This window comes from Heteronotia binoei, chromosome 15 (genome assembly GCF_032191835.1).
Source record: "Heteronotia binoei isolate CCM8104 ecotype False Entrance Well chromosome 15, APGP_CSIRO_Hbin_v1, whole genome shotgun sequence".
Lineage (NCBI taxonomy): Eukaryota > Metazoa > Chordata > Lepidosauria > Squamata > Gekkonidae > Heteronotia > Heteronotia binoei.
In genome coordinates this window covers 8,963,895-8,987,358 of record NC_083237.1, presented here as the reverse complement: position 1 = coordinate 8,987,358, position 23,464 = coordinate 8,963,895, and the positions used below count along the sequence as shown (strand labels likewise).

At 42.3% G+C, this 23,464-nt stretch overlaps 1 protein-coding gene across 1 annotated transcript; it reads right to left on the bottom strand.

The window, feature by feature from the left end:
- Window positions 1-4,062: 4,062 nt before the first annotated feature.
- Window positions 4,063-22,656, bottom strand: LOC132584658 (vomeronasal type-2 receptor 26-like). Its single transcript, XM_060256557.1, has 6 exons — window positions 22,604-22,656; window positions 22,004-22,138; window positions 13,235-13,345; window positions 12,363-12,654; window positions 6,834-6,936; window positions 4,063-4,967 (listed from the first exon to the last, which is right to left on the bottom strand). The coding sequence occupies exons 1-6, from the start codon at window positions 22,654-22,656 to the stop codon at window positions 4,063-4,065; spliced, it is 1,599 nt and encodes a 532-aa protein (XP_060112540.1).
- Between the last annotated feature and the right edge of the window lie 808 nt (window positions 22,657-23,464).

Below are 23,464 nucleotides of genomic sequence, written 5' to 3'. Positions count from 1 at the left end.
TCAGTTTACAGACCATGAGCAGCAAATTCAAGTCAAAACTAATTTGAAGGATTAAAAAATAGATCCATGGATTCTAACAAGGGTAGACCAAAACCAAAAACATCACAATGATTTCTTGGCAGACTTTTTACAGGGTGGTTTGCCATTACCTTCCCCAGTCATCTACACTTTACTCCCAGCAAGCTGGGTACTCATTTCACCGACCTCGGAAGGATGGAAGGCTGAGTCAACCTTGTTGTTGTGGAGGTGGGTGGAATCAATACCCAGTGTCATCCTAAACAGCTCTATTTTTTTAATCATTTGAAATACAGCAAATGGACATTATTCCAAAGCAAATCATTTTTAGAACTTCATTGTACGCTCCTTCATATTCATCTACTCTTCTGGAACCATGCCATTGCGAATGGTCTCTTTATACCATGACACAGAGAAAGCAGAGTTCAATTTGTTAAATTGCTAGTCAAAATTTGAGCGATAACATATTTTCTGTCATAATTCTATGGTTTGCATTCATCCTGTTTATTGCCCTTTTTGATGCATTCATTCACTGTCTTTGTTGCTTTCTTCCACAACCTGCAATAGTCCAGGAGCGGGTGCACTCCCTCCAGGGCTCATATCAGGTTCCCCATTGCTACATGATTTGCTGACGCTCCTCTAGTCAACCCTACTTGTCCAGAGATAGCTTCCTAATGGCTCTGTTAATTCACCATAAGTTCTAAAGAAGTGTTGGTGAGAGATTCCCAGTGATGCTCACAAAAGTTTCCTTACAGAGAAGCATAAAATGGGTCCTTCCAAGGATGTTTCTCAAAAGAATGTTTGAAAGGAGCATAAATCATCTGAGACATCATCCCACTAATTAGGAGATCCCCAGGTTGATACCATTTGTGTGGGACATAGAGAGGATCAGTATCAGGGCAGTGAAGAATATCTTTGCACACCACGGGAATAAAGAGAAGCTGCAACAGCAGCAGCACCAACATCCTGGCTGCAAAACTTCTGACTAGATACAGATAGCCGTGAGTCCATAGGACATCTGATTGCTGCTACCCTTGTAGAAAAGGAAATGGTCAGCCTGATATGTAGAATCAAGCAGGCTAAAAAGCATGCCTCAGACGAACAGCAGAAATTCCCCATGCAGTGGCCTGAACTCTGCTTTCTCAAATGGGAAGGGAAATGTGACAGAGATTGCCTGACACACCTTCTTCCCAGTTTTCAGGGACAAAATGGGGGGTTTTTTTATAACCACCAGAAGACTTACATAGACACTGTTTTCTAGCTCACTCTCTCTCTATAACTTGGCCAAGGGAAATAAATTTCAGTGATTTTGATAATTACACAGAAAAGAAAGCAAAATTAGCAGAGGCAATTAAGTGGCATCTTCAGCCCTGACTCTGTTGTTTTTTTTCCCCCTTCCAGATCTGCATCTGTGTCTACTCTGCTGCTCAGTAGAACAGTCATAGGCTACAGACTTCTTCCTGAGTAAACACTATCAGGAAAACTAGACCCTATAGATGAAATCTGAGAAGGAACACAAGGACTTCTATTTTGATGACTGGACATGGTGCTGCTATGGCAGACAAGTTTTTAGAATGACCGGTTGTAGTCAAAAGACAGGCCAATTGCTAAGGATCTTCAAGGAAGAAGCAATGTCACAATGCGTGTCACTGAAGTAGACATCAAACACACACGTGTAAATAATTTCTCTTATATGTAACAATGGATTCCTCACCACTTGTATTGTGCATCAAGTACTTTAGTGCTTTAGTGCTACAGCATCCGTTGTTTTAATCCACTGCCATTCATTTGACCTTCTTAGTGCCTCTTTCATCGCTTTATAGTCTGCTTGCTTTTGATGATTTATGAGGGTTAGGGAGTTCAGCAAGGTGATACCACTTGTATCTGATATCTGATCTGAAGTTAATTGGATGTCTAATTCATCTGATCTTAATCAGGTCTTGGATGATTTTTTTTAAAGGTAAAGGTAGTCCCTTGTACAAGCACCAAGTTTTTACTGACCCTTGGGGTGATATCACATCACAATGCTTTCTTGGCAGACTTTTTATGGAGTGGATGGCCATTGCCTTCCCCAGTCATCTACATTTTACCCCAGCAAGCTGGGTACTCATTTTACTAACCTCAGAAGGACGGAAGGCTGAGTCAACCTTGAGCTGGCTTCCTGAACCCTACTTTTGCCAAGATTGAACTCAAGGTCATGAGCAGAGCTTGAACTGCAGTACTGCAGTTTACCACTCTGCACTACAAGGCTCCCTAGGATGGAAATTACATATCTTATAAACTTGTAAAGCATTAATTCATTCATTTGTATCCAACCTTTCTACCCAAAGCGGTTTACATCATTCTTCTCTGTTTTGTCCTCACAATGACCCCATGAGCTACTTTAGCCTGAAAGTGAATGACTATCCAAAGATCACCCAGCAAGTTTCTATAGCAGAGCAGGGATTCATACCTCGGTTTCTGAGATCTTAGTTTAATCCTGCTGTTGTAAACTCCAACTGGACGCTTCACTTACATTTGTCTATTTCCTGAAATGTTCCTTCTCCACCACAGTGGCAGAAGCTTGTATGTCTACTTCTTATTAGGTAGTTCTCCTATTCATGGTGACAATCACTGATAGGATGAATGTGTGCCGTTCAGATTAAGAGCAGTGGATATACATACACTTCTGCTGTATCTCTTATACTCTATTTACTTTGCATACAGGACACAGCTCCAGGCTTCCTACTTCTGGGAGAGTGGCAGAGCTGAGAAGAAAACCAAGTGGGGCAGGCACAGCAGGGGAGGAGGAGTCAGAAGGAAGACCCATCAGTATTGACTCTTTGGATTATAAAATTTCTTGAGAGAGAGAGAAAAGTTTGCTTGGGATTAGGAACAGGGGAATAAGGCTCCTCTCAGGCAAATGCCTCCTTGAGAAGAAGGTTTTACTTGAGGGTAGGAACAAGGCAATAGGGCACAGGGGTGGCCAGCTAGAAAGTGATAAATGTCCCATTTGAAGATAGAAAAGGGGCAGCTGACTGAAGGCTGTTAAAAAACAGGACAAGTTCTTTGGTTTAGTAAGTTATAGATATCTACAGAGTTCAATTACCTTGAATCTTCCTAAATACCACTGCCTCCAGACCTCAGTTAAGAGTGAGAGAGATACAGAGACAGAGAAAGACTTTTTTGTTTGTTTCTGTTGTTTACTTCAAAACAGATATGCCCCTTCAGGCATTATATTCCTTAAGACATTTCCTCATAATCTGTTCTTTAAACCAAGTCACTTCCAACATGTAGAGCAAACAGAATTGCTTAAGATGCAATGACTTTGTAATTCATGTTTCTTCATTTATTATTCAGCACTTTTGTGGCCCATGGATAAACCTTGGTGGTCTGCTTCAGTTCTCTCCTCCCCCATCTCAAGTGAAAACTAGAGGCTCTATAGAGGCAATGAACTAAACTTAAAGTCATGCAAACTGGAGGAGTCTGTGTGAAAAGGATCCCAGGGTCTTAGTGGACCATACAGTGAACATGAGTAAGCAGTATGATATGGTAGCAAAAAAGGGAAATGCAATTTTGGGCTGTATCAACAGAAGTCCAGATCATGTGAAGTGATGGCATCACTTTAGTCTGCTCCAGTTAGACCTCACCTAGAGTAATGTGTTCTGTTTGGGGCACCACAATGAAAAAGGATATAGACAAGCTGGAATATATCCAGAGGAGGGCAACAAATATGGAATGCCTGACATTCAAATTTGATAGCACTTAGAACTACCAGAGATGGAGAGGATAAGAGTTTTCTTGTATTTTGCTTTTCCCACACTTGGTGGGGATCAATATAAAGGCCACCATGGACTCTACAAGTCATATGTTGGTCTAAGAACAAGGCTAACACAAAATATGCTATTAAAATTCAGAAATGCTTCATGAACTTTCATAATCCTGGAATTCAGAACAAATGGGATGTATATAACAGTAATAACTAATTGAAATCCAGTATGAGTCAGACTCACAATAGGCCTATGAATCCCTCAGAAGAAATGCCCGGAATCAGATAGCTATAGTCTTTTAACACTTTTGCCTTTTTAGCAGTTCTCTCTTGTTCAGCTCAGGCTTCAACACAATGATATAGCACTTGGGGAAAAAAATACAGGCCAGTAACCCTGCACTGGAGAACAGTATAGAGAAGATCTCCACGGCTACCATGGATTTCCCTTTGGTGCTCAGGTAAGTTGGAACAAAAGACAACCAAACACTGCAAAAGACCAACATGCTGAAGGTAATAAATTTGGCTTCATTAAAAGTGTCTGGCAGCTTTCTGGCTAGGAAAGCTACAGTCAAACTGATGAGCGACAGAAGCCCCATGTACCCAAGGACAATATAAAACATGAAGACTGACCCTTCATTGCATTCTGCCACTATCTCAGTAGTCAGTGACTGTGTGTCAAAATGTGGGAAAGGGGGAGAGGTTCCCAACCACACGACACAAATGCCTGATTGCATGAGGGAACAAGTAAGGATAATGGATACGGGCAGTCTTTTCCCCACCCACTTCCTCATGCTGAATCCTGGTTTGGTTACCATGAAAGCTACTATCACAGTGATCGTTTTGGCCAACACACAAGAAACAGCCACGGAGAAGATAATGCCAAAAGCAGATTGTCGGAAGAAGCAGGTCACCTTCTTAGGGAATCCAAGAAATAACAAAGGACTGAGGAAGCAAATCAGCAGGGAAACCAGGAGAGTGTATGTGATATCCCAGTTATTGGCTTTGACTATTGGGGTATTTTTGTGCTTTATAAATGTACCTAGAATCAAGGCCGTTACCATGGAAAATGAAATTGCAACTGAAGCTAAACTGATCCCTAAAGGTTCATCAAAGGACAAGAAGGTTAAAACTTTAGGAATGCACCCATCTTGGTCCTTGCTTGGGTATTGTTCTTCTGAGCATCTGATACAGTCAACCATATCTGGGGAGAGAAAGAGAGTCAGAAAGTTTATTAGTACCAGTCACTTGGTCACTAAAACTTAATTGTTATTATAATATAAGATGCTGCAAAAATCTGTTAGGTCTTTCTTAATGCTGAATTTGGACACAGGAATAATGGCACTTGTGATCTACTCATTGTTGGCTGTTATAGCATATTATCATCATACTCAATTCATGTCAAAAATTTACTGTACTCAAAGCATTTTTAAATACTTGGTTCATGATTATTTGCATCAAATCATAACCCCTTAACCTGTCTTGGTGCGATTGGGGGGGGGGGGTGTATAAATCCCATTAATAATAAATACACATTTGCCTGGATGTTCATTTATTTGTAATCACAAGCCAATGCAGGAAAAGCACCAGCGATATTTTCATTCTGTAAATTAAAACCCCATATGCCCTAGGCTAGCCCAGTCTTGTTGGCTATCAGAGACTAAACAAGGTCGGGACAGGCTAGTACCCAGTTGAAAGGCAACAAAGGAAATGCTGTACATTGTTTCTACGGAGACCAAGGAATGGCAAACTATCTCTGAATGACCCTTTCCTTGAAAACTCTGTGGGGTCACCGTTAACTTCCAACTTGTCAAAAATGTAAAAAATTCTGCACATATTAATTTATTCAAACCATTCCAAGTTGGGCCTTTCAAGTAGTTGTCAAATTTGCCATGATGCTACCAAGCTTGTATTCCAGGAGTCTCACCTTTGTGTCAGACACTGGAAAGCTTTATTGTTATGATATGATGCTGCATTTAAATTGCAACGTATAGCTTGACCTAACTGACTCCATCTTTTAACATTTCCTACTAATCTTAAAGAGAGACCTTGCATTTCAAAGTAGAAATGAAGATGTTACTAACCCTACTGTAAATTCCTGTCCTTGATGTTAACAAAGGCAACAACCCTTTGAAGATAAGAGGCCTCAGGGAAGCCAGCAGGGTTGTTCCGTGAGAATGGGAACCACAGGGAGATAAGAGAAAGCGATGGTGTTAAATGTATCACTCTAGTGTGGGAATGTAGATTTGTTTAGAAATCCTTTGATGTACTTTTAGTTAAAACATCTATGCTCCATTCCAAGAGCATCAGTTCCAAAGCTTCTTTGTTCAGAACCTTTGGATTATCAAATAAAGCCTTAACATTGTACCCAATGGAAGTCTGCTTACTTTGAAGTTCCACTGTATGAAAATGACATTGGTAGTTCATAATCCTTGCAAGGGGCACACACTCCATAGCTAAACCATCCCTCTATCCTCTACTGCCACATCAGTACTCACTCTGAAGTGCATTTGCTAGGAACAGATGATAGCAGAAGTCGGAAGGAGTCACAACTTCCCACTGAGGTCACAATGGCCATGGAGGCCAACCCTGATCATTGCAGCTCCCCTTGATTTTCCATCATTCAGAACAGGGCTCAGAAAAATAGCATTATATTCTGATGTCTCAGGAGACTCAATAGCTTGAGTCACCCTACCTACTTACAAATTTGGGGGCTGTCTATCACTACAAGCATGCAGGGGTAATGCAATGAATCTCTTCCACAAAAATAGCTACAGTTGAATGCCTGCACAAACAACACCAAAAAGCAATGTACTTCAAGAAATTTCCTTCCCCTTATTTTGGATTCTGCACTGAAATCCCTCTGACTTTCAGGGAGGATGATAGAGGCTTCTGGTTTACGTGCATACTGTGATAAATTAGTTGTTGATAAACCATCTTCAGAATTACTGGGAATAGAATGTAGTACCAGTGCAAATCTGAACACTCACTGTTGGGTTTAAACCCCACTGAATAAACCTGTGTAGAGTTTTCACTAGGCCTCACCTACCTATCCCTTCTGTAATCTTCCCTTCTGGACAAGGAACACAATCGTAGCAGCAAAACTTCTCCCCTTCCTTCTTTTTCTTCTGATAACCAGGTTGGCAGTAGTCATTGCACACAGAAACAGGCACAACCTATGCAAAAGCATGAAAGAAGATCACAATAGAAGCAGTTAAGACATCTAGTTTTCTTAGTCATCAGTAATAAAATAACTTGGTTCTAAGTTTACTCTGCAGTCTTGCCTAAAATGGAGGAAACCACAGCCCATAACAGAATGAATGGTTATGCTTTGCACTGATGGTAAATACATCCTCAATCAACCTTAATTGCTGGTAAATCACTTGGGGCAAGAACCTATTTGGACTGGATGGAGATAACCTTTGGCTCAAGAGAGGAAGCTGTAAATGTAAAGCAAGAACAAATTAGATTTGTTAATTCACTTCATTGCTTTCCCAGTTTGCTCCCCAAAGTGGCTTACATCATTCTCCTCATTTTCATGTTATCCTCACAACAACTCTGTGAACTAGATTAGGTTGAGAGCATGTGACCTACTCAAAGTCACCCACTGAGTTTCCAAGGCAGAGTGGGGATTTGAATCTGAGCTGTCCCTATCCTATTCTGACATTGTGACCATTTCCCCACACTGGCTGACATGCAGATGTTGAGCTTCTAGTAGAAACTCAACCCCAAGTATGTGGAAGGTGCTCTGAGTAGGGTTGAGTCTTTCAATGTGCAAGATATTCCCCTTTACTTTAAAAAATCTAATACGGTATAGCAGATCTACTACTCTCTATAAGTTCTCCCTTGCTTTCATCACAACTTAGAATGATAGAGCTAGATCTCCAGGGTTGTCTAGTCCAACTCCCTGCACATTGCACGAAAATCAGAAACACCTCCCCTCAACACACACCCATGACCCATGCTTCATACTCAGAAGATGGCAAAACCCCTCCTGGATCGCTGGCTAAACTGGCCTGGAGCAAAATTGCTGCCTGACTTACATTTTCCTGGGTGTTTTAGAACGGCCCACAAGAACCAAGCACTGATGCAACCCTTCCTGTCCTCCTCTAATGACCTGCATAAGTTCACAGAATCAGCATTGCTGTCAGAAATCTGACAACAAATGTTTCTCTGCTACAACTCCTTTGGTTGTTTCCCTCACCCTTATGATAAGTTGGTTGTAAGCCTCTCTAAAAAAGATTTGCTCATCCATATGCATTTGCTGAAGTGAGCTGTAACACGTGAAATCTTATTTTGGAATGAGGTTCATTGGTTATTCTGAAAAGTATCGCTTGTTGTCTGCTTGATTTTGCTACAATAGAATACCATGCCTACCTTTTGGATATTATTGGGACCTAGAAAGATTAGAGATTTTGGATATTCTACTGTTACATAACTATTTATTTCTATGTGCAGAGCTTCTTTTATAACAGGAACTCTTTTGCATATTAGGTCACACACCCCATGCAGCCAATCCTCCTGAGCTTACAGTAGACCCTGTACTCCCTGTAAGTTCTTAAAGGATTGACCACATCAGGGGTGTGTGGCCCAATATGCAAAGGAGTTACTGCTACAAAAAAGCCCTAAGTGAAACATGACACGGTTTGGGTTTTTTTTTTTTTTAAATCAAACCACTTCACCCATGGCAGTAAGTAGATGCCGCAAAGGAAACTACTGACCCCAAACCACACATATGGAGACTGCAGTCCAGAATTGTAAACTGGAAACACACCTGGTTAAAATTGGGCTGCCACACAATACTGTCCTCATGAATGATAAATTGTTGTCCCTCAGGAGCATTGGCGTTCACCCTTCCAACTTTCACTCTGGCAAAGGACTTGTTTGGAAATGTGACCAGGTTCATTATATCAAACCCAACTTCCATTTCCCTAACATTAAAACACACTCTTTCTCCAGCTGAGTTGTTAAAAGAAACCTGCTGAAGAAATGGGTGAAGCTAGTTGAAAGAGAAAAGAAAAAATGGGATAGTAACTGTAAGGAGCTGTAATCATTTAAGTAGATGCTGATGGTCTTCTTAATAAACATGAGAAATGAAGGATGGAACACAGAATCTTTCTTAGGCATTCCTCTAGTCAGCTGATCAAGACACACCACTAAAACCTGGACTGAAACTTCTCCAGATTCTAGGATCTTGGAACTGATATAAATCATGGAATGTACTTCTGAACATTATGCCAATAAATTAAAATATTGGGTTCTTAAAGCAGAGATGAAGGGGGGAGGGGAGATGTGAACTTTTGCTTGAGTTAATCTAAACCCAACTGAAAATAAAACTACTTTATCAGGGTGGAAGAATGTAACTGAAATGCTTTCTCCATGGTTGTGGTTTCAAGACAGACATAGATAGATAGATAGATAGATAGATAGATAGATAGATAGATAGATAGATAGATAGATAGATAGATAGATAGATAGATAGATAGATAGATAGATAGATGATAGACAGACAGACAGACAGATAGATAGATAGTACATCCAAAATGTAGTGTATTTATGGTGTATAGTTCAGGGAAATAGTCTCCCCCCGCAAAAAAAAGAAGTGTGTGTGTTGTTTTAGTCGCATGGGATAGAGTTCTGCTTCTCATATCTGTGTGTTAGTTAGAACTATAGGCTGCACGAACTCCCATCCCTGTATCTTTTTGCTAACTTGTTTCTGATCTGCAAACAAAAGGAAACATTACACAAAAAGTCTGTGTCAGTGAATTAAGTGGGGGACACTACATATTGGAGTTGAAAAGATGCATGTATTCCAAGAAAGAAAGAAAGAAAGAAAGAAAGAAAGAAAGAAAGAAAGAAAGAAAGAAAGAAAGAAAGAAAGAAAGAAAGAAAGAAAGAAAGAAAGAAAGAAAGAAAGAAAGAAAGTAATTTGTTGTAGAAATATTACCTGCCAAGGTTGCAGATCCTGAACTTGAAATTCTTTGCCACCCGTTAATGTTCTGTTATCAGACTTAAATGTATACATATTATTCAAAGCATGTGCCACAGCATACACAGCGTTATAAATGCTATAGCTATGACCAGTCATGTGTATTTCAAAAACAGACCCAGGAAGATTATCTAGGCTCTGCTCCCCTCCACATACATCATTGTCTTCCAATGGATCCTCGGAAACCGGAAAGGAACAGTCAAATGCTTGCTCCCAGAAGTCCTTGAGAAAACCATCTCCCTGTTTCAAGTCAGGTTTTGTATTATGAAGAAATTTCTGGAATCCTGGGAGTTTGTTTGATGGCATTGTGAAGAAAAGAGCACCATGGAAAAATTGGAAATCCCAGCCCCTTTGACCACCTACTAAAGCAAAATCAACTTGGGCAGTCATAATCCACACCTTCCTCAGTGATTTGTTAGTTTTATCTGCAGCATCTCCGAGGAGAATCAAGATTTGCAATGCTATAAAAGTCATAGATTCTCCATAGAGAATAAATGCACTGGCATTGCTGTCTGAGAAAAGAAGATGTATCTTTGCAGCGAACTCATTAGTGTGATCCAATGAGACAAAGTGGTCGTAGCTTGGGATTCTTTCTGTGAAGGCCAAACATATTCCGTTAAGGAGAAGCAGTGGTTCCAGCTTCTGTAGAAAATGATCTCCACTGTTGTCATCTACAGCAAAGAGCCCAACCCATGTCCATCGAAAATGGAGAAGCAACTGGAGTATTCCTGTATGCTGCTGGTCTTCATTTGGGACTATGTGATAAAGAGAAGATCTTTCCATTGTACTTCCCTCCTTTGAACTGAATGAGCCATATGTGAGCTAGAAGGATATGCATAAAATTATTTTGGAAACAATTTATAAGAGTGCCTCTATAGATATGCCTTTTTATGCAGTGAATACTGGTAGATGGAAGTTATATTTACAGAGAGAAAAAGTATTTTGATGACTGAATTTCAAGTTGTGCAAAAATAATGCAATTTTTGCAAAATAATAACAGGAAAATAATCAACCAAAAACATACAATGCATTTTTTTTGCACAGGTGTGATAGACAAAAGGCATATGCATGCAGAGAGGCAATGAATATGAGTGACAGCTAATGGAACTGCAGCAGCTAATAAAAACTTACTCTGATTGGGTAACTGCTTCTAACTGTCAAAAGAGAGTGGCAGTTAGACAGTTGGGGAAAACAGTTACAGAACTGAAGGTGTTAAAGAGTGATCAGAAAAGAGAGTTGTGGTCTTGGAAATGCTCTCTATTTTGTGTCAAGAGACCCAAAGCAGAGTCTGATTCAGAGCCCGTATGGGGTGGTTTTGAATACTGGAGACTCTGGTGAGATGTTGTTCCCAGGAGTGAAGAACAGTCTCTCTGTATTTGTCAAACAAAGAATCACATCTTGAGAAGGAAAATAGTTTCCCATATTAAGCTTACTATCGAAAGAGGGGAAAGACTAGAAGTCTGAAAGATCTGGCTTTGGCAAAGGGTTTAAGGTGGCGGTGGAAGGCCCTCAAAAGGTGCCAAAGCTCAGGTTATTTATCTTAAAGGGAAGATAGTAATGATCTGGCCAGAGAAAGAGTTCTAGTGGAGAGACCTTAGTCTTATAACCAATGGGACAAAGCAGGGTACACTTAAGATTGTGTGATTTTACAGTGGAGAAGTTAACCAGAAATATAGAATGTTCATCAACAGATAAACCTTCAATGTCAATGATACCTTCAGGAAAAGCTAAACCCATTTAAAGGAAACACTGTATCATACAATATAGTTACCTCAGAATTAGTTCTGTGTTCAATTTTAAATGTCTGCCTACATCTTCTAAATCCCCCAAACGTATGTATATATCTACAAAAAAAGCCCTGTCAAAACCTATGTATATATCAATTCCCTTCCCTGCCAGTTTGTTTAAATAAACCAATATTTGTTTAAATCCTTCCCTATGCCTGCAGTGCCATTTTCTGAAAGGTAAATTTTGACAACAGAAGCTATGACAGGATGATTGATTTTAGGGTAGTGTAATACTCCCTCTAAGCTGTGGAGTCTTGTGAGCCAAAATTCTGCCTTCTCAGCTACTGTCATAAAAGTTGTGAGTGAGCAACTTGGCTACTGCATAAATTAAATTCCTCTGCAGCCATCCTTCCTGAGTTAAGACACAAACGCATGAGCCAGAGGCAAAAAAATTGTGAGCTAGCTCATAGCAACTCCGCTTAGAGGGAGCATTGGTGGAGTGCTGATTAAATTGGTCACACTTGTCAAAACTGGTAATAGGTCTGTACTATAATTTAAAGGGGTGGCAAAGAGTTGGACTCGATTGTGCAACTGAACAACAACAACAAGCAATGTAATGATTTAGAAAGTTGCATAGTGACCACCTCCTTATTCTAATGCCTTTCACTGTGAGTATGCTCTGACTTAGTCCATAAATTGTCATGTCTGAATGCTTATGCTTTGTTTCAGCTCTGTTTTAGATCTTTGCTTGTTATTCAATTTCTGTAGTCCAAACCACAGAGCACACCTGCTGATTGTGTTTGACTTGCACTATGCAATCCAACTTTTTTTAGTCATTCTCAGTTTTAACTAAACGACAACTGTTTAGAGATGAGTGCAATCCTACCTGTGGAATCCTGTAAAGACCTAAGATATCTGATATGCGAAAGGAGACGTCTGCGCCGAGTCCACCGATGACAGCTATTGTATTTTTCTGAATGTCACATTTATAGTTGGGAAGAAATCTGTGAAAATGAAAGAGCAGGTCCAGAGTGGTGCGATAGGTCATCTTAAAGTCATTGTAGCTGTCATAAATGTGAAAACCAAGGGTGACGTTGGGCAAGATTTTTGGATTCTCATTGATCTCTTTGATGGCAAACACCAAAGCCAGGAGGTGTTGGTAGAACTTGGTCACAATCCTGTCAACACAGTGAAATATTCTGAGATATTTCTTGTTGTGCTTTATCACAACACTAATATATTCAGGCTCTGGTTTCATTGCCTTTGTGTAAAGATATAATTGTATTTGTTATTGATACTTTATATTAAAAAAGCTTTCTTAAAAAAATTGATTTAAAATATGTCCTTTTACCACTGTCAATTTATATATTTATTAACTTATTGACCATTCATGATTTCTGCAGATCTTATTTCAGCTTTGATAACTTTTTGCTCATTTCCACACATTTTGGAAGACTTTTCTTAATTTGCATTCCTGAGATTTGGACAGAGTTCATGCGATTAAAAAAGTTTATTTTTGGTTGTAATTCCCTCAACTTTCAGAAATAATAATAATAATAAAAACAGTTCTTTGTATGGAAGTTGACCATACAGATACACTGCAAGCAGAGCAGAAGATTCAGTAGGATATTGTAAAGAAATGCTGGGCTGAACAAAACCAGCACATATTTCTGGATGAGTCTGACACATCTGTAAACATGAATTAGGGTCTGTAATCTGACAAAGCTCATACAATGCAGAAGCTGGAAAATATCTTACATTGGCACCTCAGCCAGGTAGTTCGACGGATGTTTCTTGAAGAAAGTTTCATAAAGGCTGTAAATGATCTGTGAAGTAATCCCACCAATCACAAGGTCCCCTCCCTGGTACCTGTCATGTGGTATCAAAATGGGGTCAAATTCAGGACACTGCAGTCTCTGGCATGCCATGGGAAACAACAGAAGCAGCAGTACCAACACCAGCCTCACCATTCTGACTCTCCTGTGCCTATCTACAACACAAGTTACCTTGGGTGCTAGTTCCATGCACTGTTGTATTTCTTAAAGGGAAATGCATTGGCCTTTTACCTAACATCAACACAGTGGCAAACATGTGCCTTGAATGCTAGCTGAGTTTTCTGGTAACTTTGACCTACAGTCTGGCTTATTGTCTCAACTTGACAAAGACCAAAGAGATGGGGCCCTGCCTATATTTTGACCCTACGTCCAACTTGCAATGCCACAGCTGCAGTTTTATAACCACTTTTATCGATGTTTTTTTACTTTGTGGAAGACACTATACCTGACCCAAATTACAGTAATTTGGAAAATTATGGGGGGGAGATAATAATGTGAGGAGAGTTCATGTTGTGAGAGACATCTTTGGAAGCAAGATTTTCTTTCCCTTTCAAACTATAGTCTCGTCTGGTCCTTGGCACAATAGTAAGTAGGAGGTGTTCATCAACATTCCACATTATCACAGCTGTTCAGCAATAAAGATAATGTTTTAAAAAGACAAATATGTTATAGTCGCCTTTCTACCTTATCTATCTATCTATCTATCTATCTATCTATCTATCTATCTATCTATCTATCTATCTATCTATCTATCTATCCATCCATCCATCCTCTATCTATTTAAAATTGATAGTAAAATTTGATTAACCATTTGGCAGCTGGGTGTGTAACTTTGTTGTGTGAGTAGTGTTAAATAACCTCCCATCTCCAAGCTTTTGGATCCACCACCAGTATTATTAAATAGTCATGCAGAAACAATACTCACCATCATCTTTTTGTTATTATTATTGCAGACACATGATTGGTCTGTTAAATACATCTCAGAAGTCAAATCCTTTAAAAACAAAAACTATACGTCATCATGAAAGAGCCTGATATAAATCCTATACTGTGGCCTTAAGTAGGTACAATAAATTCACCAGAGAAATAAGGCAGTGTGTTACTGACAACTAATCAAATTAGTGGACCATACGCTGAACATGAATCAACAGTGTGATGTGGTGGTTCAAAAGGCAAATGCAATTTTGGGCTTAATCAACAGAAGTCCAGATCACGTGAAGTGATGGCATCGCTTTACTCTACTCTGATAATTCCTCACCTGGAGTATTGTGTTCAGTTTTGGGCACTGCATTTTAAGAAGGTTATAGACAAGCTGGAATGGGTACAGAGAAGGGTGATGAAGATGGTGTGGGGTCTGGAGACCAAATCCTATGAAGAAAGGTTGAAGGAGCTGAACATATTTAGCCTTGAGAGGAGGCAGCTGAGAGGTGATATGATCACCATCTTCAGGTACTTGAAGGGCTGTCATATAGAGGATAGTGTGGAATTGTTTTCTGTGGTCCCAGAAGGCAGGAACAGAACCAATGGGTTGAAATTAAATCAAAAGAAGTTCCAGCTGAACAATAGGAAGAACTTCCTGACTGTTACAGCGGTTCCTCGGTGGAACAGGCTTCCTCGGAAGTGGTGGGCTCTCCTTCCTTGGAGGTTTTTAAACCAAGATTATATGGCCATCTGACAGCAATGAAGATCCTGTGAATTTAGGGGGAGGAATTTGTGATTTTCCTGCATTGTGCAGGGGGTTGGACTAGATAACCCTGGAGGTCCCTTCCAACTCTAAGATTCTATGATTCTAAATTTTCAGATGCCCCAATTGTGGACCTCCTGATGGCACTTGGGTTTGTTTGTTTGTTTGTTTTTCTTTTTTGGCCGCTATGTGACTCAGAGTGTTGGATGGGATGGGCCATCGGCCAGATCCAACATGGCCTCTCTTAAGTTTTTATTCTACCCTCTTCATTGATTGTCATTTCTACCATTTTTCCTAGTTGGGCATACTTGAAGCAAATGAATTGAATGCTGGAATGACCTGACATACATGGTTTGAGATTTCAGGGATTTTTAGACATTCCAACCTTGAGATAACCATCGTCTCTGTGCAATATCCTTACACTAGGCCCATTATCTCTGTTCTAAAGTAAAAAAAAAAAATGTCTCTGAAGAGGAATCTTAAATACTTTAATTTGTTCTTCTTCAACTCAGGCCTCATCACAATAATGTAGCATTTAGGGGGAAAGATACAAGCAGCACCCCAATATTGGAAACCAAGATAGAGAAGACTTTCACACTTACCTTTGGTACTCAGGTAGGTTGGAACAACCAAACACTACAAAAGATCAGTATGCTGAAAGGTGATGAATTCGGTTTCGTTAAAACTGTATGGCAACTTTCTAGCATAGCAAGGCACAATCAAGCTGATGAGGGACAGAAGACCCAAGTAGCCCAAGACAATATAAAACATAGCAACAGACCCTTTATTACATTCTAGAATGACCTCTTCTTTCAAAGAGACTGTGTCCAAATTCGGGGAAATGGGTGAGATTTCAAGTCACACCTTGCACCAGGTGTTTCTAAATGTTGAGAAAGATCACTTTGCTGTCACTTTTTAAATAAAAAGCCCCCAAAAGCTTATTTAACACAAAATTGCTAGAGTCTATGGAGACAAATACAAACACATAGGTTCTAGTGTTCCATCTTCAACCGCTGATGAGGATCATACCTAGGAAAGTCAGGACTACCAGTTCCACTTCTGTATTTCAGTATCCTCCCAGAGCCTTTGTTCTACTTTTCAGTCTCCCTACCCTCCTTTCTAACTGACACTCCTAACCAATTTTCCCTTAGAGCTGTGGAGTCCTGAGAGCAAATATTCTACTTTGTGATTGTGAGCTACTGGCATTCAAGTTGTGAGCTACTGCATAAATTGGTTTGCTCTGGGGCCATTTTTCCTGAGCTAAGACAAAAATGTGTGAGCTGGAAGCTAAAAAGTGGAGCTAGCTCATACTAACTCAGAAGGAACACTGCTCCTAACTGATCTCTCTCAGGTGAACAGCATAATTTTCTGGGGGGTGAACCTCTTGTCAGTCATTGTTTTCAGATGGATATATGGATCTGCATTTAACTATCCATCACAACTACGAATAGATCAACTTGATGCTTATCTTCTTGGGAAAGAAAATATGGCAGACACCATTTGGGACACCCACTTCCCAGTTTGAAGGAATATACATATTCAGGGGTGTCAAACATGCAGCCTGGGGGCCAAATCAGGCCCTCGAATGGCTCCTATCAGGCCTCCAAGCAACTGGCCCTTGTCTGCTTCCTTCTCCCTATCTCTTGCTTCCTTGTAAGAACATAAGAGAAGCCATGTTTGATCAGGCCAGTGACCCACCTAGTCCAACACTCTGTATCTCACAGTGGCCAAAATGCACACACACTGTGGCTAATAGCCACTGATGGAACTCTGCTCCATATTTTTATTCAATCTCCTCTTGAAGCTGGCTATGCTTGTAGCTGCCACCATCTCCTGTGGAAGTAAATTCCACATATTAATCACTCTTTGGGTGAAAAATTACTTCCTTTTATCCGTTTTAACCTGAATGCTCAGCAATTTCATTGAATGCCTACGAGTTCTTGTATTGTGAGAATTCGGCCCCGCCCGGCCATGCCGCAAAGCGGCTGCTCGCCGTGGGGCCATCCTTTGCAGCCCCAGCAGGATTAGGAGCAGCTTTCCCGGGCATCCGGGGAGTTTTTGCAAGGGGCGGGGGCAGAGGCTTTAAGTAGCCTCGGCCCCAGATTCCTCCACACAGTTCCGTGGAGTCGTTGGAGGAGCAACAGCGTGTGCTGCTTGTCCCCTCTTGGAGCTGCGTGGCCAGTTAGGCAGGCCGGGAGGCGGCCTTGCTTTCAGCGTGTGCTACTCTGCCAAGCCGAGTCCGGTTGCCACCATCTCCTGTGGAAGTAAATTCCACATATTAATCACTCTTTGGGTGAAAAATTACTTCCTTCTATCAGTTTTAACCTGAATGCTCAGCAATTTCATTGAATGCCTACGAGTTCTTGTATTGTGAGAAAGGGAGAAAAGGACTTCTGCATCTCATCTTGCTTTGCAAGGCTTGGTGAATCACACAGGAGCTAAAGAGTAAAACCTCAATATTCTCCATTGGTTGAGGTTCCTCCCTCTTCTGGTCCTCTGGAGAAGGAGGGAAAGAGCTGGCCAGAACATCCTTTGCCCAGTTCCCTGGACCCCATGGGAGAAATACAAAGAAAGCACCGTTAAGACCAACAAGTGCTAATGTTTTAAGCATGTTTTATTTTAAAGTAAAGAAAAAAATCTTTAATCGAGTATGTCTATGTCTTTTAAATAGTTTATATCTCTGCTACCTAATCTTAAATAGATACATACATGGCCCAACACAGCCCAGCCCAGCCCAGCCTTACAGGATGTAATTTATGTCAGATCTGGCCCTCATAAGAAATGAGTTTGACCCCCTGCATTATATTATATATTCACTGGGGCTTATGAAAGCATGATGGTTACAAAGTAGGTTTCTTGTTTGACTGATTCAGACTTATCACATGGAACAGAATGATCTTTAACTGGCTTTGACAGGAACAGCTCCCAAACTTTACCCATATTAAAAATACCTGAAGTGGCTAATAGACTCCAAGTCCCTGCCTAACCAGCAGACCTTCTAACATTTCTCCCACCAAAATCCAACAACCCCGACCTCTTTTAGTTGACCAACAGTTAAGCTGTCGAATCCATTCTTTGAAAGCAATCGGCTGAGGCTCCTGGAAGATGGCCCATTGTAAAAACAAGAAGGGGATAGCATGGCGGTTCCACTTGAATCACTGATCCTGCCTCTGCCATCCCGAGCAGAGTCTCCACTTCTTGCTAGGCCTCCAAGAATGGGAAACAGCAAAGGCAGTGTTAAGAGGTCATTGTATGATGAAGGAGAAAGAAATAAAAAAAGAATGGTATGCTAACAAGACACAGAAACTCCAGGAATTAGGTGCACTGCAGAGCAGTCAAGGTATTAGATTCTGCCCTGATAGGAAAAAAAAGATCCAAGAGATTAGGAAACAATTGGACTTTATGGATTCGAGGGCATTATGGAAAAAAGAAACCATGGTAAGAAATGAGTTTCAAAGAGATTCAATAAACTCAGTTAGGAGACTGGCTAATTATCTCAAGACTAGGAAAGAAAAGCAAATGGTGGAAAGTATAAAGAGACAAGGAAAGGTCATGCAGAACCCGAGAGAAATTAGGCAAGTGTTTCAAGAATTCTACAAAGAGTTATACGCTAGGAGGGATATAACAGAACATATTGAAGAAAGTGGAGAAGTGTTGGAAGACATAGATAAAGAGAGTTTGGAGAAGGAAATAACAGTTCAAGAAATAGAGGAAGTTGTGAACAATTTAAAAGTGGGTAAATCCCCAGGGCCAGACGGCTTTACTGCGGATTTTTATAAGGAGATGAAGGAGTTACTGATCCCCGAATTACAACAAGTGTTTAATGCTATATTGAAGGGAGGGAAAGCCCCCGACTCTTGGAGAATGGCTGAAATAACCGTAATATTAAAACCCCAGAAAGATCCTCGGGAAGTGGGTTCATATAGATCAATAAGTCTACTTAACCAGGACTACAAAATATTCGCTAAAGTTTTAGCAAATAGGTTAAGGAACATATTACCTTATATAATAAAAGAAGATCAATATGGTTTTGTGAAGAATAGGAGTATTGCACATCCTATAAGGAATATATTTAATGTATTGTACCATAGACATTCTAGGCAACTTGCTTTACTTAAATTAGGTGTATACAAGGCATTTGATATGCTGTCCCATGAATTCTTATGGTCCATAATGAAGAAGTGTGGGATTGGGCCACTATTCTTAAAAGCCATTCAAGAGGTCTATAGGGAGGGGTCAGCAGTGGTAAGAGTAAATAACAAACATACGGATCAGATCCCAATTGAGAGAGGTGTGAAGCAGGGGTGTCCACTTTCCCTATCCCTGTTTATAATGGCAATAGAGCAACTAGCAGAAAGGATCAGGAATTCAGGGAGAATAGAAGGCTGTAGAATGGGACAGGAGGAAATAAAAATCAATTTATTTGCAGATGATATAATCATGACAATATCTAACCTGAAAGAGGCCATTAGGGAAACGAAAATTATTTTAGAGGATTTTGAAGCCGTGTCAGGTTTAAGAATAAATATGGGAAAGTCTGAAATAATGTACTTTAATGTTGGTTTGGAAGAAAGGAAAGAGATTAATAGGATAACTAATATGGGGATGGGAGTTAAGAAATTTAAATATCTAGGGATAGAAATTTATAAAAATATTAACAGGATAGTGGAGTGAAATTATAATAAAATCTGGGAGAAGATAGAAAGGGATATGCAGCAGTGGGGGAAAAGGACGATGAGCCTAACCACTAATAATAATTTAATCAGTTCGGTCTGGTCCTAATTCAAATGCGAGCTGAAAAAGAGAGGTTTTGCAAGCCCTGCGGAACTGGTTCAGGTCCCACAGGGCTCGCACCCCCTCTGGAAGTTGGTTCCACCAATGAGGGGCCATTAATGAAAAGGCTTGCTCCCGTGTTATCTTCAGTCTGGCCTCTCTTGGCCCAGGGATTTGTAGGAGGTTTTGGGAGCTCGATCTCAACGCTCTCCTGGGGATATATGGGGAGAGGCGGTCCCTAAGGTAGGCAGGTCCTCGACCATATAGGGCTTTAAAGGTGATAACCAGCACCTTATAGCGAACACGGTAGACGACCGGTAGCCAATGCAGATCCCGCAGCACAGGCCGCACGTGTTCCCATCTAGGTAGTCCCACCAACAGCCTGGCCGCTGCATTCTGCACTACCTGAAGTCTCCGCGTTCGACACAAGGGCAGCCCCATGTAGAGGGCATTGCAGTAGTCTAATCTTGAGGTGACCGTTGCGTGGATCACAGTTGCTAGGTCGTCGCGTTCCAAGAAGGGAGCCAACTGCCTCGCCCTCTTAAGGTAGAAGAAGGCAGATCTTGCAGTGGCAGCTATCTGGGCCTCCATTGATAGCGAGGATTCCAGTAGCACCCCCAGGCTCTTGACCCTGCGCACTGGTATCAGTGGCGCACTGTCAAAAGCCGGCAGAATGATCTCCCCTCCCGGTCCGCCCCGACCCACGCAAAGGACCTCAGTCTTCGTTGGATTCAACTTCAGCCCGCTCAGCCTGAGCCAGCCAGCCACAGCTTGTAACGCCCGGTCCATATATGTAGGGACATCGCCAGTCCAGCCTTCCATCAATAGATAGAGCTGGGTATCATCAGTGTACTGATGACAACCAAGCCCATACCTCCATGCAAGCTGGGCAAGGGGGCGCATAAAGATATTAAACAATATCGGGGAGAGAACTGCTCCCTGAGGCACCCCACAGTGAAGAGGGTGTCTCTGAGACAGCTTCCCCCCAATTGCCACCCTTTGTCCCTGATTTTCAAGGAAGGAGGAGAGCCACTGTAAGGCTAGCCCCCGGATTCCTGCGTCGGCGAGGCGGCGGGTCAGCAGCCGATGGTCGACCATGTCGCCGCCCGCCTTAGAGGAGTCCTACAACGTTTTGAAACAGCTGGCCTCAAGGTCAAACGGGAGAAGTGCCTCCTGGGCGTGGATCGGGTGGAATTCCTGGGGTTCTCCATCGATGCCCAGGGGGTCCACCCCTCCGACGCCAAGCTGCGTGCCATCAGAGATGCTCCAGCGCCCACCAACAAGCAAGAACTCCAGGCCTTCCTCGGCCTCCTAAACATTTATCATGCTTTTCTCCCCCACAAGGCAGCGGTGGCCGAACCCCTGCACCGGCTTCTAGACAAGAACCGACCCTGGGCGTGGGGCCGCCAGCACGCTAAAGCCTTCCAGGATATCAAGGGCCTCCTGATGTCCAACTCCGTCCTTGCCCATTTCGACGAGACCCTGCCCTTGGTCCTTGCATGCGACGCATCCCCTTATGGCGTGGGGGCAGTTCTGGGCCACCGACTCCCTGATGGGACCGAAGTCCCTATCGCGTACTACTCACGGACCCTCTCGTCGGTGGAGCGGAACTACGCCCAAATCGACAAAGAAGGGTTGGCAGTTGTGGCCGGCGTCAAAAAATTTCATGATTACATCTACAGCTGGCCCTTTACCCTCTATACGGACCACAAACCCCTCTTGGGCCTCTTTGCATCAGACCGGCAGACCCCTCAGGTGTTGCCCCACGGGTCCTCTGTTGGTCCATTTTTCTTGCCGGCTACACTTACACCCTAGTGCATCGCCCGGGCAAGGCAATGGGCCATGCTGATGCCCTGAGCCGCTTGCCCTTGCCTGATGTGGATCCCGATCCAGCCCCGGGAAACAGTCATGACAAAGTGTCTACATTTCCTTTCTTGTTGCCCTTATTTGTAGACAATCTGTAGAATATGAGTAGAAACCATTCTGCTTCTGAAACAGAAAGCTGGCATTAGAAAGGGAGTGAAGAAAGAATAATGGGTTCTAATTGTGAAAAGGCAGCCACCTAAGCATAGTTCCTACCTGTGGAATCTTATAAAGACTTAAGATGTCAGAAAGAAAGATAGAGATATCACAGCCAAGTCCTCCAATCACAGCAATTGGTTTTTTTGAGGTGAAACATATGTATTAGGAACTAATCTGCGTGATTTGAAGAGCATGTCCAGAATGGTACGATACGTCATCTTCTCATAATAGTAGCTGTCATAGATGAGGAATCCAAGGGTGACATTGGGCAAGATCTTGGCATTGGAATTGATCTCATTTATGGCAAACACCAAGGCAAGACTGTGCTGGTAGAACTTTGTAAGCATACTGCAAATAAGAGTTTCATATGCTTTTATAAACACATTTGACATAGTCAGTGGCGTAGCTAGGGTTTGGGGGCCTGGGGCGGCCCAAGATTTATGTGGGCCCCCTATCTCGGGGTCGCGCGTGTGGGGCAGCAACGGCGCCTCGGGCCCCGGGGGCACACGCGGGCGCTGAGGAGGAGCGTCCCGCGGCCGCCCGACCCCAGTCAGTCAGTCAGTCAGCCAGTCAGGCCGGCGGTTGGCGGTTGCCGTCCACTCCCCTCCCCCCGCCGCAGGAGATGCCCAAGAAGGAGGCTGGTGCGCACACGCGCCTTCTGAGGCGAGGGAGCGAGGGAGGAGAAAAAGCGGTGCGCCTTTCCCGCGCTTTCAGCCCGATTGCGTGAGAGAGAGGAAATAAAAGGGGGGAGGGGGGAAGGGAAGGGAACGAGGAGCCCCGACGTGCGCGCGCATGCCCCTCCCCACCACACACCCTTCCTCTGCCGTGCGCGAGCGCTCCCCCTCGCTGTCCCCCTCGCTGTCCATTCTTTTTCTCCCCCCTTGCAGCGCAGCAACACGGCCATTGTTTGGGGGCCCCCCTGCCAATGCGGGGACCCCCCAGACCTGGGGCGACCCGCCCCCCCCGCCCCCCCTCCCTACGCCACTGGACATAGTATTAAGTTATTTTATCCCAGTTCTGATCTTTTGGGGTTCTTGTTATTTCATTTGCCTGTTAGTAAGACTATGATATATGGTTATTAAGACTATGAGATACATGAAGCTTCCTTATACTAAGACAAACCATTGGTCTATCAAGATCAGTATTGTCTACTCAGACTGGAAGCAGCTCTTCAGGGTCTCAGGTGCAGATCTTTCGCATTACCTACTGCCTGGTCCTTTTAACTGGAGATGCCGGGGATTGAACCTGGGACCTTCTGCATGCCATGCAGAGGGTCTGCCACTGAACCAAGGCCCCCCTTTCATGTTTCTTAGATATCCAGTTCACACTTTAGCGCAGATAATATTGATAATGTATCAAAACACCTAGGCTGAGTAGGTAGCTAAAAAAATGGAAAAAGATCTTCCTGAACACCTTTTTCATGTTCTTCATTTATTTTCCCCAAACTACTAACTTTTGTGACAAAGTAAATGATGACCATTCTCTCTATATATTGCTAGATATTTGTCACAATATCAGAAACTCAGCTTGCAGTACAGTAGAATTCAAGAGATCATTATTCTTTCCTCGACTTTATCATCCACCCTCCGTGTTATTGCTCCCTGAGCATCCTCACCTATGACCCAGTGTACAAGTGGATGTGGTGTGTGTATAACAGCTGGTGCAATATTTTTA

Bases quoted from the DNA above. Each gene is read 5' to 3' on its own strand.
- LOC132584658 (XM_060256557.1), bottom strand. From the start codon at position 22,656: ATGGACAGCGAGGGGGACAGCGAGGGGGAGCGCTCGCGCACGGCAGAG. The intron at 22,139-22,603 runs GTGTGTGGTGGG...TCTTATTTGCAG, and splicing joins TCGCGCACGGCAGAGGAAGG to TATGCTTACAAAGTTCTACC. The intron at 12,655-13,234 runs GTAAGATATTTT...CTGTGTTGACAG, and splicing joins TACCTGGCTGAGGTGCCAAT to GATTGTGACCAAGTTCTACC.